The sequence below is a fragment of the Oncorhynchus gorbuscha genome, linkage group LG21 (genome assembly GCF_021184085.1).
Source record: "Oncorhynchus gorbuscha isolate QuinsamMale2020 ecotype Even-year linkage group LG21, OgorEven_v1.0, whole genome shotgun sequence".
In the NCBI taxonomy this organism is placed as follows: Eukaryota; Metazoa; Chordata; class Actinopteri; order Salmoniformes; family Salmonidae; genus Oncorhynchus; species Oncorhynchus gorbuscha.
In genome coordinates, this window is record NC_060193.1 from 45,995,638 (window position 1) to 46,012,925 (window position 17,288).

At 39.7% G+C, this 17,288-nt stretch overlaps 1 protein-coding gene across 3 annotated transcripts; it reads left to right on the forward strand.

The window, feature by feature from the left end:
• Positions 1–578: 578 nt before the first annotated feature.
• cd99 (CD99 molecule) lies at positions 579–17,217 on the forward strand. Of its 3 annotated transcripts, XM_046318852.1 has the most exons (12): positions 579–971; positions 6,699–6,728; positions 7,172–7,231; positions 7,619–7,657; positions 10,348–10,398; positions 10,557–10,640; positions 11,383–11,418; positions 11,574–11,606; positions 14,678–14,800; positions 15,010–15,063; positions 15,628–15,656; positions 15,756–17,217. In XM_046318852.1, the coding sequence occupies exons 1-11, from the start codon at positions 911–913 to the stop codon at positions 15,630–15,632; spliced, it is 576 nt and encodes a 191-aa protein (XP_046174808.1). In that variant the 5' UTR covers positions 579–910; the 3' UTR covers positions 15,633–15,656; positions 15,756–17,217. The 3 variants fall into 3 exon arrangements, with proteins under 3 accessions (XP_046174808.1, XP_046174807.1, XP_046174809.1); XM_046318851.1 differs by lacking the exon at positions 15,628–15,656 and having other exon boundaries at positions 585–971; XM_046318853.1 differs by lacking the exons at positions 579–971; positions 6,699–6,728; positions 7,172–7,231; positions 7,619–7,657; positions 15,628–15,656 and adding an exon at positions 8,516–9,556.
• Positions 17,218–17,288: the final 71 nt, after the last annotated feature.

The window sequence follows — 17,288 nt, forward strand, 5'->3', positions numbered from 1 at the left end:
ATAATCCTCAAATGTTGATAAACAGAGACGATTTCAAATGACAGTTCATCTTTTTTTATACTAAGGCAAACATTATTTCAAAATCGTGCTCTGTTATTCGATGTTGGATATTTCCCTAATATAGACTATGCATTACATCGATTAGGCCATAGCCTACTACACACTCTTTTACAAGACGAGAGGTTGTAGTATAGCTTCAAACGGCATTATTTCTCATTACCATTTTCACCATGGCCAGTTGCCACATTTTCTTCGCTTTTACGCGCACAGCACAAAATTGATAGGCACGTTACAAATGAAAGTGAAAACCATGACAACTCGCTAGATGGCACAATCGCCCAATTCAAATAGCCAATGTGTTATGGGAGTACCACACATTTGGATCTGCTGAGTAGTGTTTGGGAAATGATTAAACGTACAGTTTTCTTTTATATTACACCATAAACATGCAATTGATGCAAAATATCCTTTGTGTAGCCTATTACGCATATGCTGATAAAATAACGATTTCCCTTGAATAGAGACAGTTCAGATAACGACAATTACATTCCTTTTCAATCAATTGATGGGCGATAAGGCAACACGAGTAATGTAAATGTAGGCTCCCCTCACTTCTCTCAGTTTGTGACCTGATGCGCGGCAAGGGTTACGCCTTTATTTTACGAAGTTACCACAGCACACCCACCCTGACTGCACTTTCGTTCTGTTGGAAAGTTGACTGCCAATCTGTAACTGGAGAACACTCGAGTGCTGCTAGACAACGAGGGAACAGCACCGCACGTCGACACACCCTAAAGTTACCGATCTATTTTGACAAAGAACTCCGAGCAAAGAATTCGTTCAAATAGCCATATCGATCCAGCATCGGATAATTCAGGGAAACTGTTGTTTTCTTTCCTATTCAGCAGACATGAAATCTTGCTTATGGATTGCCTTGCTTGTAACTCTTGTTATAGGGACGAAAACACAAGGTAAGGTTTTTTCCCCCACCCAAGATACATAACTAAGCCATTATTATGCCTATTATGAATAGCTATTATGATAATGATAATAATATTATGATAATGATGATCATTACTATTATTGTTGCTATTTACTTTAAAAAAACATTTGTATTTTTATTGACGGTAACGTAGGCCTATTTAAAGTTATACGTAGGCCTATCCTTTGGACAAGGTACACACAGGATTGGCCTACAAGTTGTAGTAATACGATTATAGATTTAGGCAAGAAAATAGACGGGGAAACTCCATGTCTGCGTCCCCCTCCCCCATGTTATGAGTTATGTCTATTTGTGTTAGGGCACGTGCCTGTTGCATGCATTTGTTTCCCAGCTTGTTTCCCAGCTCAGTCATCTGTGCAGTTTTTAGAGAATGGCATGTAGTTACCTTAACAGCAAGGCAGTATAAATAACACTGTTACAAAATTGTTGGCGAATACAACACTTGTGTACTTCTTGTACAGTTTTATAATCACTGCTCTCAGAAGAGGTCTGACTCATCTTAGTGTGGTAGTATATGACTCAAGGGTGTGTCTAGTCTGCTCTTCAGAATCAGGGCAGTGTCTTTGGCTCATAGGGAAGCACATGTGCTAACTGGCACAACTGGGGACAACTTTGAAAAGCAAGTGTGAAAGGCAAAGAGAGAGTGTTTGTTTTCTCTCGCAGGTTTTAATTGCTGAAAGGTAAAGGGGTTTGCAGAACACAGCTCCCTGTACTGCATACTAACAACTCTCTCACTGAAGTGTTTCTTCTTTCAAGACACTTTCAAGCCAAGGCCCCGCCCCCTCTGCCATCCTTATTTTCTTTGTAGGCTCTCTGTACTTGTGTGTCAGTTCATTAAGAATACAAATCAAAAGTATCTCCAACAAATTTAGTTGGCAATACATGTTTCAGATCTTCTTTCCCACAATGCAATTTTGAAATTAATAATAAATGTTAAAAGTGTAGCGTATTTGAGGTTTTAAAAGGCTTCTGAAGCTTGTAATTTCCACTTGAGATTTCAGACTTGATTTTCCTTTATGACAAATATATCAACCCCTACAAAAATGCCCATTAATTATAATCCACATAATAATTCACATTTCCTGTTGCTGCAGGATTATTTTCCTGCTGTAGAAAACTGGCTCAAATTAAGATCCTACATCTGTAGGCCCATAAGATATTGGACTTTGAAATACTTTTCAGCCTTATAGCTCCTCTGTGAGTTATACTCAGCACCCATTGAACATAACATTCTAAATATATATCCCATCCTGTGAATGGCTGTGTCTCTTGGTTTCATATGTGAGGCTGCTCCAGGATTGGCTAGAGTTGACCACAGGCATGCAGCCCAAAACCCCTACCCAGATGGGCACGCTGTCTTCATGATGACACATGTGATGCCTAGATTTAAAAGCCAGACTGAACTGATGAAAGACTGTTTTATATTACCCCATCATTGCCTCAAGTCCAGTACACAGTGAAAATAATTAGTATGAGTGGGTTATATTTAGTTAGTTGATCCTTCTTCTGAATGTACACTGTAAAACCATGAAACATGTGACACGATTATAACCTAAATGTCAGTGTTAAAAACTTAAACATTAGACATTTAGATTAGCTAATACGGGTTCTCATTTTAAACAAAGGCATTTAGAATGCAAGATTAAACACGATAGTCAGCTTTTTCCAGTCAGGAGAACGCATAGAGTTGAAGTCAGAGGTTTACGTACACCTTAGCCATATACATTTAAACTCAGTTTTTCACAATTCCTGACATTTAATTATAGTAGAAATTCCATGCCTTAGGTCACCACTTCATTTCATTTTAAGAATGAAATGTCAGAATAATAGTAGAGAGAATGATTTATTTCAGCTTTAATTTCTTTTATCACATTCCCAGTGGGTCAGAAGTTTACATACACTCAATTAGTATTTGGTAGCATTGCCTTTAAGTTGTTTAACTTGGGTCAAATGTTTATGGTAGCCTTCAATAAGCTTTCCACAATAATTTGGGTGAATTTTGTTCCATTCCTCTTGACAGAGCTGGTGTAACTGAGTCAGGTTTGTAGGCCTCCTTGCTCACACACGCTTTTTCAGTTCTGCCCACAAATTTTCTATGGGATTGAGGTCAGGGCTTTGTGATTGCCACTCCAATACCTTGACTTTGTTGTCCTTAAGCCATTTTGCCACAACTTTGGAAGTATGCTTGGGGTCATTGTCCATTTTAAAGACCCATTTGCGACCAAGCTTTAACTGCCTGACGGATGTCTTGAGATGTTGCTTCAATATATCCACATATTTTTCCTCCCTCATGATGCCATCTGTTTTGTGAAGTGCACCAGTCCCTCCTGCAGCAATGCACCCCCACAACATGATGCTGCCACCCCCATGCTTCACGGTTGGGATGAGGTTCTTCGGCTTGCAATCCGCCCCCTTTTTCCTCCAAACATAACAAGTGTCATTATGGCCAAACAGTTCTATTTTTTTTCATGAGACCAGAGGATATTTCTCAAAAAAGTACGATCTTTGTACCCATGAGCAGTTGCAAACCGTACTCTGGCTTTTTTATGGCGGTTTTGGAGCAGTGGTTTCTTCCTTGCTGAGCAGCCTTTCAGGTTATATCGATGTTGGACTCATTTTACTGTGGATATAGATACTTTTGAACCTGTTTCCTCCAGCGTCTTCACAAGGTCCTTTGCTGTTGTTCTGGGAATGATTTGCACTTTTCACACCAAAGTACGTTCATCTCTAGGAGACAGAACGTGTCTCCTTCCTGAGCGGTATGACGGCTGCATGGTCCCATGGTGTTTATACTTGCGTACTATTGTTTGTACAGATGAATGTGGTACCCTCATGCGTTTGGAAATTGCTCTCAAGGATGAACCAGACTTGTGGAGGTCTACAATATTTTTTTCTGAAGTCTTGGCTGATTTCTTTAGATTTTTCCATGATGTCAAGCAAAGAGGCACTGAGTTTGAAGGTAGGCCTTGAAATACATCCACAGGTACACCTCCAATTGACTCAAATTATGTCAATTAGCCTATCAGAAGCTTCTAAAGCCTTGACATAATTTTCTGGAATTTTCCAAGCTGTTTAAAGGCACAGTCATTTTAGTGTATGTAAACTTCTGACCCACTGGAATTGTGATACAGTGAATTATAAGTCAAATAATCTCTGTAAACAATTGTTGGAAAAATTACTTGCACAATGTAGATGTCCTAACCGACTTGCCAGAACTATAGTTTGTCAACAAGAAATTTGTGGAGTGGTTGAAAAAAACAGTTTTAATGACTCCAACTTTAGTGTATGTAAACCTCCGACTTCAACTGTATATTTGTTAAGTATTCATAGTTTGAACACTGCTGTTTACTTTCCCATGCATTTCATCATTAGAAGTTGATGTGACTTTCCATGCCTTATTCAGATCATTGTTAGTAATGTCTGTCACCTTACTGGACAGGACATTTGTTTCAAGAAATCTTTTCAATTGCATGGTGTTGTTGTTACTTGACTGTGTTGAGTTAATTTCTGTTAACTCTCTCAGAGTGAAAAAGACATGGGGGGACACCATTATCATATTTCCCAGCATGCTTTGTTGCAGTTAGATTTTTTTAGAATAGTTTGTTTAAAAATCTATACACATTGATTGATTAATTGATGTTATACTATTCAAAGATATATATATTCTTTTACCTTTATATAACATAATTTAAAAAATAACTAATCCAATCTGTTTGGGGTTGGATTTATTGCACCCGTTACTGAGATGGTTGTTTTAGTTTAGATGGTTTAGGTCAGTGGTTCCCAACATTTTGCCGTTACTGTACCACTGACAGAATTTGTTCTGCTGGAGTATTCCTGATTTACCCACTCATGTGTATTTTACCAGTATGGTCCCATGAGTCTTCTCAAGTCCCTTTGGATAGTCCAAGTATCCCCAGGGGTCCTCCTAGTACCCCTGGTTGGGAACCATTGGTTTAAGTTGTCTTGTTTATTAAGTCCTTCACCAAGGCAGTCATTCGGAATGTGCAGGATGTGGGTGATACAATTTTCAGATTCTTGGATATCCTCCCGCTGTCTGGATTCTGATAGGAATTACTAATCACAACACAAACCAGCGTACTGTGACTTGCAGGTCTTATGTGGCACATAAGCCAAGATTTTCAGACTACAATGTAGAAGTTAACTAAGCTATAACTAACAGCCTTGTGAAATGTACACTGAGTGTACAAAACATTAGGAGCACCTTCCTACTATTGCGTTGCACCCCCTTTTGCCCTCAGAACAGCCTAAATGTGTTGGGGCATGGACTCTACAAGGTCTCGAAAGCATTATACAGGGATGCTGGCCCATGTTGACTCCAATGCTTCCCACAGTTGTGTCAAGTTGGCTGGATTGTCCTGGACCATTCTTGATACACACAGGAAACTGTTAAGCGTCAAAAACCCAACAGCGTTGCAGTTCACCTACTACCATACCCTGTTCAAAGGCACTTTAATATTGTATCTTGCCCATTCAACCTCTGAATGGCACACCATCCATGTCTCAATTGTTTCAAGGCGTAAAATCCCTTCTTTAACCGGTCTCCTCCCCTTCATCGACACTGACTGAAGTGGATTTAACAAGCGACATCAGTAAGGGATCATAGCTTTCACCTGGTCGGTCTATGTCATGGAAAGAACATGTGTTCCTAATGTTTTATACACTCAATGTATAGTATGTGATCATAAAGGGTTGAACTTGAATTGAAATACATTAACTTAGGCAGTCACTAGGTGAACGTTTCAGAAAATGAATTTATTGCAACAACCATGTCTCTGTCACCAACAAACACTGTCATGGGTTGGCATTTCTCACGTCCACTCGAGAGGTATGCTTGGAAATATGCAAATACGGCTCCCTACAGTGTTAAAACAACACCCCCAGTGTTTAGAGTTTAAAACCTAAACGCCTTGTGCTGAATAAACGTGTTCATGTGGTTAACAAGTGTTACAATGAATAAACATGTCCTGGTGTTTACAATCTAAACACTGTGATGTGTTTTCATCGAAATTCTAAATGCCTTGACTCGTGTTAAAAGGTGTCTCGGAAAAGTGTTAGTTTTGTTATGTGTTCAGATCCTAAACACTTGGTTTTACAGTGTCAGAAGCAACTATCTGACTTTTCTGCTCAGTTTCACTTGAGACCTTATTCTTATACAGCCAAAGGTTCAGACGCAGTAAGCAAATGTATTCAAACTGGGAGGCCTCTCTTTTAAGTGGGTTGGCTAATTAGGTAACTAGTTAATTAGCTAGTGTGCTAGTTCAGTCTTAGCCTGGTTAATTCCTCAAGGTTTTAACTGTGTTCAAGGAGACAGCTCTCCGGTTTCAGCAACCTATGAGTCATTCAAACCTTCAAAACCGCAACTGACAGTAGTGGCAACAGACTGTATGCCTGGCAAGGCCTAGTTCCCTCACAACAAAACCACAACAGGCAACCGACGCTGGATGTACTACCTGCTGTTAAGTAGCACAAACACCGTCGCAATATCAAAGTCACGCACATAGCAACTGGTGGTTCCGTGGAACTTTTTTTAGCACACAGTTAAAAAAGCTAGTTTGGTTAGTTGAGTAGAAAGTGGTGCTATCTAAGATGCGTAGACAGCCAGTGTTGTGGGTGTGTTGGCGTTGTCTTGGACATTGTGGCTGACCAATAGTATGTCATCTTTGTCCCACAGACTTGGATCTTTCTGATGCCTTTGATTTCGGTGAGTTTCTTGATCTTTGTTGCTGTTGTTGATAGGTAAGCCTACTGTCGATGTGGTTCATAATGATGTAACAGGCGTAATGGCTGTTCCTCACCGTGTTCAGGTGGTACATCTTCTCTGCCTATCTGTATCACTGCTCACAGCGCTGTCTGGCTCTGATCCAGTTGAATGTATATTTCGTAATGCAAAGGGCTTCATTTGATATTATTGAACAGGAGTTCATGTCCAAATATAATGTAGGCCTTCTGAAAATATTTGATATATGATTAGAAATGACCATTTTAATTCGTAATACTCATAACACATGATGATGCTGTTGTTATAATACAGATTTTTAAACATATATTTTTATATATATATATATGTGACATCTCCAGCCTTATAGATTCAAATGTGATGAATGATTTTCTGAAAGGCAAAAAAAAAACTCTCTCCTTGTTTAGATGACCCTATAACTACTATTCCAAAACAGCCAAAGGAACCTGCAAAGGATCCCAGTCCAGGTAGGGGAACCTGTCACATAATATTACACTGACTGTGGGATGAAACCAACTCTGGAAGTCAACATGAAGCCACTAACTAGCAAGGGAACATAGACAACTCATTAGTCACAACTCACATGACTCAACATGAACCACATCAATAACCACTTTTAAAGAAACAGAATACGAGCCCGGTATTGTGACTGCAGGGCGGCCCAGCCCCCGAAGGGGACTCTTATCAACTCTATGCAAGGATTTCCTTTTGTGTTGTCTTCCTCTGATCTCTCCGTCTGCATTCTGTCACACTTCTTCAAATAACCCTCTGCCTGACCAGATTCTTCTGTGTTGACAGTGTTATAATCATGCTCTAAGCATAAATACATGTCATTACATTTCTTCCATCTCCAGGAGGAGGATTTGATCTATTCGATGCTCTTGGTCCAGAAGGTAAAAGGGACACAATAATAGGTGTAGATGGCTCCCTCTTTATCTAAGCTGGTGTTGGTTTTCCTCTTGGAGCTTTTCTATATATCAGACTTACATTTGGTTGCCCTTCTCATTCAACAGGTAGCTGTGTTTAAGTCTCTCATCAGCTCGTTGGTGCTGGGATTATAAGATTGGATCATTCCTTGTCTCGGATTTCTTTTTTCACTGATTTGCTTTAAGGGTTTCATCCAGTTTGCGATTTGGGTGATAGATTTATAACTGCATCCAATTGTATAGTTAGACTGTTGTGGTATTCAGTTATATTCAACCAGTAATAACTGGCTAAATTAAATGCCCATCCCTTTCAGCAAATCGCAGCCTGGATCACCTTATTCTATTATGCTATATTTCTAATCAAAGTTTTCCTTTCCTGGCATTAAAATGGTAAGACTCAAAGGTTAAAATCCTGGGAATTATGGTTTAAAGTTGAGGCTTTTTTAATCCATCCTTCCTTGATTCCACCTTTCCTCCTCTTAGAGCCTGAGAAACCAGCTGGGATCCCTCCTAAAGAAGGTGGAACTGGTAAGGCATCTATGGCCGACAAAATGTCTAATGAATGGATAGCTCACATGTATTTCAACTAAGATTTTATTTCTGTTCCCAGATGATTTTGATCTTCTGGATACGCCAATGTGTTTATTTACATCAATGTGTTCTAATAACTAAATATGTTGTCCAATCATTTGTCCAACGTGGAATACAATGCTCTTATAGTTGATATACTTGATGCCCTTTCCAGATCCCAAACCTGTAGATCCCAAAAGATCCCAAAAAACCAGCCGAGGGTAAGTAAATTAACTCAACCAGCCGAAGTAACACTAATCACTTGTAATTACAGTATCCACCCTATTTTATCAGGATTCTAGCTATCAGATTAAAGAACACAGGAAGACATTCTGATCAGTGCATAAAATGAACATCTGCCACCCGCCAGATGCGGGTAGATTTAGGTATTGGCGGGTAAGAATGTCTATTTCACCAGCCACGGTGTTCAACTTGCAGGTCTCTACAGTGCGAGCGTTACATTTGTGAATAAAATAGTCAAAAGTGCGAGTTGAAATTTATTGCAGAAAAGTGCGGCAGTAGCTGTTTTCAAAGTATTTTTGCTGTTTTATTTCATAGTTCCTAATTGCACAATGAAATATGAATCCTCTATCCCACCTCGCGCAGCAACACTGCCTGGCAGGAGAGCTGTGCGCTCTGTGTGAAGTGCTGATAGATTCATTTTTGGAGGTGCTGCGCACAGGCATGAACGTTGGTCTAATTTACTCAAAAGTCTACAAAGTGAGACGGTGTTCTTGTGTTTCTTGGCTATTTACATTGTTTAGTTCAGAAGCTCAGTTGTTTTTAAACGTTAGTTTGAGGCTGCTGCTTCAAACGGTAGTCCTAGTCGGATCGCAAATCTCACACAAACAAAACACACGACACAACTCTGGTGTCACATTTACCAAGGTAACCTCCCGCCCTTAAAGGGGCAGCTGAAAAATATATATCATCTGATATTTTGGTTAAAAGTCACAAAAATGTTGTGAAATTGAGCTTAGTAATACATAGTAAATTGAGCTTAGTAATACATTTCTTGTTTTGGAAACATTACAAAGCGTGGTCATCCGTTTAAAAAAAAAAGTTAAATGGTTGGCTGGTAAAAATTCTGAGTGGCAGGTACCTGCCACAGTTGCTGCAGACCAAATAGTCACTTTTAAGCCCTGGTTCTGATACCTAAAGCAAATCGAATGTTGACCTCAAGATGGGAGATGTCATCCATTGCAAATGATACAATCATAGAATCCATATGTTTTCTGTTCTATTTTCTCTTCATAGATGGGATGGGTTTTGACCTGTCTGATGCCTTGGGTCCAGGTAAAGCCAGAGTTATTGTTAGGTTCTCAGTCTAGGGAAGAAGTCGTTCTATTTCGTGCAGGTCTATATTGAGGATTTCCTCTTTGTCCCTCCCTCCCTGTTTACTTAACCCAATCAATCAAACAAACAATCAATAAATCATTCAAATCAAGCAATCAACCGGGTGCGGCAGGTAGCCTAGTGGTTAGAGCGTTGGACTAGTAACCGAAAGGTTGCAAGATTGAATCCCTGAGCTGACAAGGTAAAAATCTGTCGTTCTGCCCCTGAACAAGGCAGTTAACCCACTGTTCCTAGGTCGTCATTGAAAAAAATAATTGTTTTTTTTTAAAACTGACTTGCCTAGTTAAATAAAGGTCAAATAAAAAAAATGGGCTTGTGATGAATCATACCTACCCACTGCTACCTATGATTAAGCTTTACCTCAGCAGCCTTTACATACCCAGCAAGCACCTTTTGTCTTGAGACGTCTTGAGACATGGTGATGGCTGGGTGTGTAAAGGAGGTTCCCTTTGCTTTGCGTCCAGTGACTCTCACCTCTCTTAATAAGAAGCTGGGCCTCTTGAGCTTTCAAAACCTGCTAAACCAGACGGTCACTTTCCCTTAAGAGCTTAAGTGATTGAAGGTGCTGATATTTTCACATCTAATGTCGGAAGAAATGGTATGAGGGACTAGTGGCATGCTTCCCAGTGTGAAAACATGTTATAATGTTATTATAACGTGTTATAATGTAATATAAATAATGGTCCTCTTCCCACTCCTCTCCCTTGTGCTCTAATGTCTATCATCCATAGATCCCGTACCGGGTAAACCAGCTGTTGTTCCACCTAAAGATGGAGGCACCGGTACTAAGCATTGGATATATCCCTTCATTTCCTCTGTTTGATGATCATATACTATGTGTGTGCTACTGTGTATTGTTATTATGGACTCCCAGGACTCTCTGGAAAGCGGTGGTAATTGTTACCGACTCACCCGTTGCTATACTGTTTTCATCTGGAAGGTGGCGGGTCCTTCGGAGACAATGACCTGTTTGATTTGAGCGATAACGATAACTACAAGCCTGATCCCGGCAAGGGAGGTGGAGGTAGGACATTTAAGGCTTTTGTTATTGAATATGTTTAGATGCAGTGTCACAGGCGAGACAACGGGTGCTGTTCATACAAATGAGTTAATGGGTTTGACTTCCAACAGTAGGCCTGCAATCTTACCGTCGAGGAGAGTCATTTCTACTCAGACTAGCCTACGTCAAAATACACACAATAGAGTATGTCGGGGAGGCTGGGGACCCGACAGGAATTGTCCATTGTTGCCATATTGAAGTTAATTCCAGTGCTAGATTCACTGTGGACTAAAACAGAACCGTTCTGTCTTAAAACTGTATACGCATTTCCTCTTTCTTTTTCCTGTTAGTCACTTAGAATGGAAGTAATTACTTGTTCTTTACAAAAATAGGGAAAACCCCTCATGGTTACCAATGTAATTCGTGCCATATGCCTGTTAGTCTGATGCTATCCTGCATGATACTGTGGAGAGTCCAGAGGAGCTGGAAACAAACTGAAATAACCTGTCATTAAACTCCGTGTAAGGGGAAGGTTTCAACCCTCACAGTTAAAGACAACATGTACAATAAAAGGAATCTGGAACTATTTGAGCAACTCTATTTGAAGTCTTTATACAACAAATCTCCGAAGTCTTTGCACGTACATGTAAATAGAACACACAGGCCTCTAGCTACTTCTATGTACAGTATGTCTAGAAGTATATACTACAGAGCGAGTAGAAGTGTCTCACTTTGCTCTGTTTTTATTTTTATTTTTAATATATAGCACGTGCAGCTGACCCAGCGCCCTCAGATCCCAATGGTACGTCACTTATAGCACTACTGTTTGCCTGAAGTTTGTCTGAAGTTCTTGCGTGCTGCTAGTAAAACTGATCCAAAACAGTAATACTGCAAAATCAAAGTACACAAGCGTATGGACTTATTGCTTACTTTCTCACTTTATTTTTCCCTTTTCAGGAGGAGGTGGTGCTCCTGCAGACCAACCTCAAGGTAAAACAATCAATCCATTTACTTATCAAGCGTCTCAGAGGAGGAATTATATGGGGTGCCGTTTTGTCAAGTTGAGTGGCTATTCCGCACTAGATTTAGGTGGAATCTTTAGTCTGTATTCGCCCACTGTACCCACACCAAGTGTTCTCATTTAACTCTCACCACTCATCTTCACCATGATGTCAAAGGCCTGCAGTGTGAAGAATCTCAGTGACAGTGAATCCTGACCACACCGTTTGAGGGACTAAGCTCCGTGCTTTTATAGTCATATCCGTTTCCTGTCTTTGAGGAAGTTGGCTGATTGCCCTGGTTTTAGTCTGTGCTCCTCACGGTTGGATTATTTTGCTTTATACTTCCTGTTTCAATCCAAACACAGCACAGACTCTGAAAATGAATAATACAACTAATGAAAGGGCTGCCCTGAGAGGAGGAGGTCTATCAAACTAAATGTGTTGAAACATGCTTTGAGGATTCCCTGATCAAATAATGCAATTGGAGGCTTAAGGATGGCCATTTTTTGTAGCAAGAAATATAGTTTAACTTCTGGGTAAATAAGTACAGTAAGCTTTATGGGAACATTGGGAACTATTGGTTTGGAATACAAAGGGGAATTAACTCTGATTGGCTTGAATGGGTGCACTCTATTGGCCATAGCCTAAAACCCAGGTACGATTCTGTGTCGTTGCAGATCTAGATCTACTGTGGGGCCAATTCCTGAAGTTGCTAGATGCTAACATGCCAGAGGGCGCCCATGTTTGGCTTTCCAACATAAAGCAGGCAGTGGTGCCTCTGTTAGAGAAGGCCATGGAGCTTTTGAATGTGGGCAAATGAAGGAGCCCCCAGTGACTTTCAGGAATCAGGGAGACATCTATCCACCTATGTTCTGATTGGTGCTCAGATCTGAGGGAATGTTCTGATTAGTTGTTTACATGGTGTTAAAAGGTTTGAGGTGCTTTAAAACACATCTCAGGGCTGATCTTACAAAGCAATGATTTGTACGCTCTTCAGAAAGAAAAGGTTCCAAAAGGTTCATTCAGCTGTCCCTATAGGATAACCCTTTTGGGTTCCAAGTGGAACTCTCTTTGGTTCTACCTGGAACCAAACAGGATTCTCCTATAGGACAGCCAAATAACTCTTTTAGGTTCTGGAGAGATTCTGTTTTTCTGAGTGTAGGCTCCAGTTTTCACTGGGTTAAAGCTAGGGTTAGTACAAAGTTCAGAGGTTTTATCCCTTAAGGAGTGGGCGTGCTCTCCATCCCCTCTGACACCCCACCCTTCTCTTTACTTCCTGAAGTCAGTTTCTGAATCATTCCTGTGTGTTGAGCTTATGGGATTCTGTTTGGTAAAATGTTACAGCTATAAGCCTAAAGATAGTGGTTACTGATATTATCAAGGTTGTCTTTATTGTCCCCCCCCCACCCGTTTTTGGGCTGCATATTTGGCCACTTGCCAGTGGAAACCACATTTTCCACTGTTAGTATGGTGTTTGAGGCATTCTTATGCATTGCATGTAGTTGTTTCGTATGTGTGTTCCTTCTTGTGTGGTAGTCTTTCCAAATGACATGGTAATTAATGCAAAAGTAATGAAGGTATATAAAGGCTAGAGAAGCCCTCTATGTTTACAATTTTTTGGACAATTATTGGTCATAGTCCAGATGTAAAACAGATGTCTGACACTCATGGGAGGTCTTTGTATGAATTTCTTCCCTGTGTCGCATCTTGTCATAGCATGCCCGTCGTTACTGTACCCTAAGCCTGTTACTTACGAAGGCTTTTGCAGCCTAGCCTTAACAGCCCCTCACAGAGGCCTAGTCAGCACACATTCCTAGCATAGCCGAACTTCACAGCACTCGGTTGTGCCAATGTGTTCTCGAACAACCCGACATGCAGTTCTCTCATATTCCAATATTGACTTACGTTAATGACTTATTCTGAAACACTGAAGAATACATGTGCTAAGCCAGTAGGGGTTATACACGTTTTTAAAAATTGTGCGTTTACAAATGATTTATGTATCGTGGTGAATGTTCCTGTAAGGTTGGAAGTTGGCTTTCATTGGGGTACGTTTCTTTGGCCACTTGCATTCAAATACAAAATCTTGTTTCCATTACAACGTATCTTACCATGCGGCTCCTTCTTTTTCTTACGATGTGTGTGTTACAACAGTGAGGTTAGCGATCAACACATTGCCATTGTCGTCTCTTTGTCTGTTGTTGTATTCCTTCAGATGTTAATAAAGCCTGCTGAACGGTGTTCTGATTTATGGTGTTCTGCAGAGGATCTATAACACATAGCGTGGTTTCTGTTGATGGAATCCATGCAACCGGCTCTTGAAGAATGTAGCTTGCACGTGTGACTGTGAGCGAAGGTTATTGGACTGAGCTGTACGATTGTAGCCACAGGCGGTAGTTTGCATTCTTCAGCAGTAAGTCACCGTTTGTTGGGGATTCATCCTGTTTTTACCCTGGGCACCGCCCTGTTTCCATGCATGATACACTGTTACTCACAGTGGTTCTCTATGGGAAAATCCAGTTTCTACTTGTAAGGGTTATTCATCAAAATCCAAGTGTTTGTTCACTGTAATCCCGTTGTGTATTTCTTTCTGTGTTACTTTCTGTATCCTTGGAGTTGGGTTCGTGTTATGTCCTTCACTGTATCACTGGGTTGTGGCTTTCTCTGAGGTTTCATGGTTTCATGTATTTTGTCGAGATAGTTTATAAAGTTTTGTTTTTAAAGAGATACTCCGGAAAATTTGTGTTTCAGTCCCCATAGTATTTTGTTGCACTATTTTCCACCCAGTAACACGTTGCCAGCACATTACAACCAGAGGCCGTCATAAAAAGGCTCTCGACCACCACCTTGTGGAATTATGGTATAGTTCCAAAATGTTTTCCGTTGGTGTGCAACTAGACTAGAGCTGTATGTTTTTGGGGAAAAAAGGCATGTTATGCAACATGAATAATAGCCTCACTCACAAACACTTTCTATATTTTTCAAAGAATTACTCAGAGAGAAAATATCTAGCGTAACCTTATCAACTAAACATTAACAATGGATCTTTTTGTTGTGTAGGTGAAGAAGCTGGATCTGGTCAGATCGCTGGCATAGTGAGTGGAATAGGAGTGGCCCTCCTTGGTGCTGCCTCCAGCTACTTTGCCTACCAAAAGAAGAAACTGTGTTTCAAGGTTCAGGGAGGTGAGTGAATGGAACTGGGATACGTACAGTACAGTATGTGTAGTAGTGGATACAAGGTTGCCCTGGCTGTAGACGCCTGTATGGCACCTAATAGAAGTCTACAGACATGTCTCAGGGCAAGATACAAGGGTCTAGAGGTCCCACTATAAAGTTGTCTGTGGCATATAACATTTTCTTAAATGCAAATGCTAATGTATTTCTCCATTCAGGTGAAGACCCAGAAAGTGGAAAGAACGCACATGGAGCTCAGTCTGATCCCCAAGGTAAGCACTAGTTATTACACAATCTCATTAGTCTCTCTCTCTCTACTACTCCAATATACTACCTACTACTCCAATATACTACCTACTACTCCAATATACTACTTACTACTCCAATATACTACTTACTACTCCAATATACTACTTACTACTCCAATATACTACCTACTACTCCAATATACTACTTACTACTCCAATATACTACCTACTACTCCAATATACTACCTACTACTCCAATATACTACATACTACTCCAATATACTACCTACTACTCCAATATACTACTTACTACTCCAATATACTACTTACTACTCCAATATACTACATACTACTCCAATATACTACTTACTACTCCAATATACTACCTACTACAATATTCTACCTACTACTCCAATATATTACCTACTACTCCAATATACTACCAACACTATCTAATACCTTACTATATACTGCCTACCTACTATCTCATTGTACTATTCCTGTTCTGTTTTCCTGCCTTTTCTCTGGGTGGGTCCTGCTACTCCTCTGTTTCTTTACTTCTCTCTGTCCTCCTTTTCTTTCCTGCAGATTAGGGCAAGGGAACCCTCTGGAGAAAGGTCTGCTGAGTAGGCTTTTAAGTTATTTTAAATTCCAATGCATTGTTTAAAAAAATATTGTTAACATAACCATTATTTCTGTGCTTCCTCTGATTCCAGTGATGAGCAACTTGCTCAGGTCATCCTAACTTCGATCAGGTCATCCTAACTTCGATCAGGTCATCATAGAGGAACCTCACCTATAGCAAAGAAACACCTTCCATCAGCAGGTGTCAAACTGTCTGCTGGGGACATCAGTGGGCAAAAAAATACAATTAAAAACAAATCGATTTTTTTCTCATTTGTCTTTCAATTGGAATTTAACTTTTGGAGAATGTTAGTTGTATGTTGTTTTTTGTTGTTGCTTATCGAGCTGTGTAAAGACACTTAGATAGATTTACAACTTGAATACTTGTGTTTTTTTTGCAGTGAATATGTATTGACCATTTCCATTGTATATTGTTCAGTACCAAACACTTGTCTTTCAACATGCTGGGTGTGATTTTTCATCACTGGCCATTTACTTTATAATTTCATACTTTAGTAGGCCTAGCTAGTATCTATTGACTGCATTGTACATTTGACTGTGTTTACAACTAAACAAGTGCTTATGTTGCACATGGCTTTTTGTTGTATTTGTTTGACTTTACCTGCCTCCACACATATTAACTTCTTTCATCAAATGTCAGCGCGTGTCTTAAAATATAACCCAGGCGAGTCTGTAGTTACACCAATTAAAACAAACCATGTACACAGAGGATACTTTTATAACATGGTGCTCTCATGTTGGATTCATTCATTGGATTCAAATTTAATAGAAGGATTTTGAACTTTTTGTAATAGATGAAGGTATAATGAGAGAGAATAAAGTGCCTTAAAGAGAAAAGGGATTATTTGGATGGATATAAAAAAGAATGTGTAGGGTACTATTTGGAATGAGGAATGGTTTCAAGCTCAACCTTCAGCTGCATCACGTCTTCTGTAAGTTCGTTGTTCGGGGTGCAAGCCACTCGCTAGTGTTTATGTGAGGAAAGCTACCATAAACGCACATGGTAAATCGACATAGATGTTGTTGTTTGTTTTTTTAAATGCATTGTGCATGTTTATTTGCAAAACAACATTTATACTGAGAAGTGGTTATTGTATGTTTTAAGTTATACTTGTTTAAGATTTGTATGTGTGATTGCTTGATTTCTGATGCAATACAGATAAGAATAGAAATTGATATCTGGGTTTGATACCAAACTAGTAAATCAGCATATTCTACCATGTCACTTGTGCTGTAAATACTAATGAAGAATGTGTATAAAAGCCCCGCTGCTTTTTTTGCTGTGTGGTATATTCCCTTTTTTTGGTTCTCCTTTAACTTTCAGTACATTTCATTAAAACCTTTTGAGTAACTGCAACTGAAGAAGTGTTACTGCTTGTTCTTTACCAATGCAGGAAATCATTTGTTGGCTGAGTTGATCGTAGTTATTTTTTTGTGTGTTTTGAAGGAGTTTGATTCAGTCTCTGAAAGACAATGGAGTGCCGTTGGTAATGTACCTTATTGTTATCAATAAAGTTAACTCTTTTAAATTTTTTTTTTTACAATTGATTGGTATTTTTTATTGAATGTATGTTTTCCATCAAGTTTTAAACATCGGCGTTGTT

Bases quoted from the DNA above. Each gene is read 5' to 3' on its own strand.
- cd99 (XM_046318851.1), top strand. From the start codon at position 911: ATGAAATCTTGCTTATGGATTGCCTTGCTTGTAACTCTTGTTATAGGG. The intron at 6,729-7,171 runs GTGAGTTTCTTG...CTCCTTGTTTAG, and splicing joins TTCTGATGCCTTTGATTTCG to ATGACCCTATAACTACTATT. The intron at 10,641-11,382 runs GTAGGACATTTA...TTTAATATATAG, and splicing joins TCCCGGCAAGGGAGGTGGAG to CACGTGCAGCTGACCCAGCG.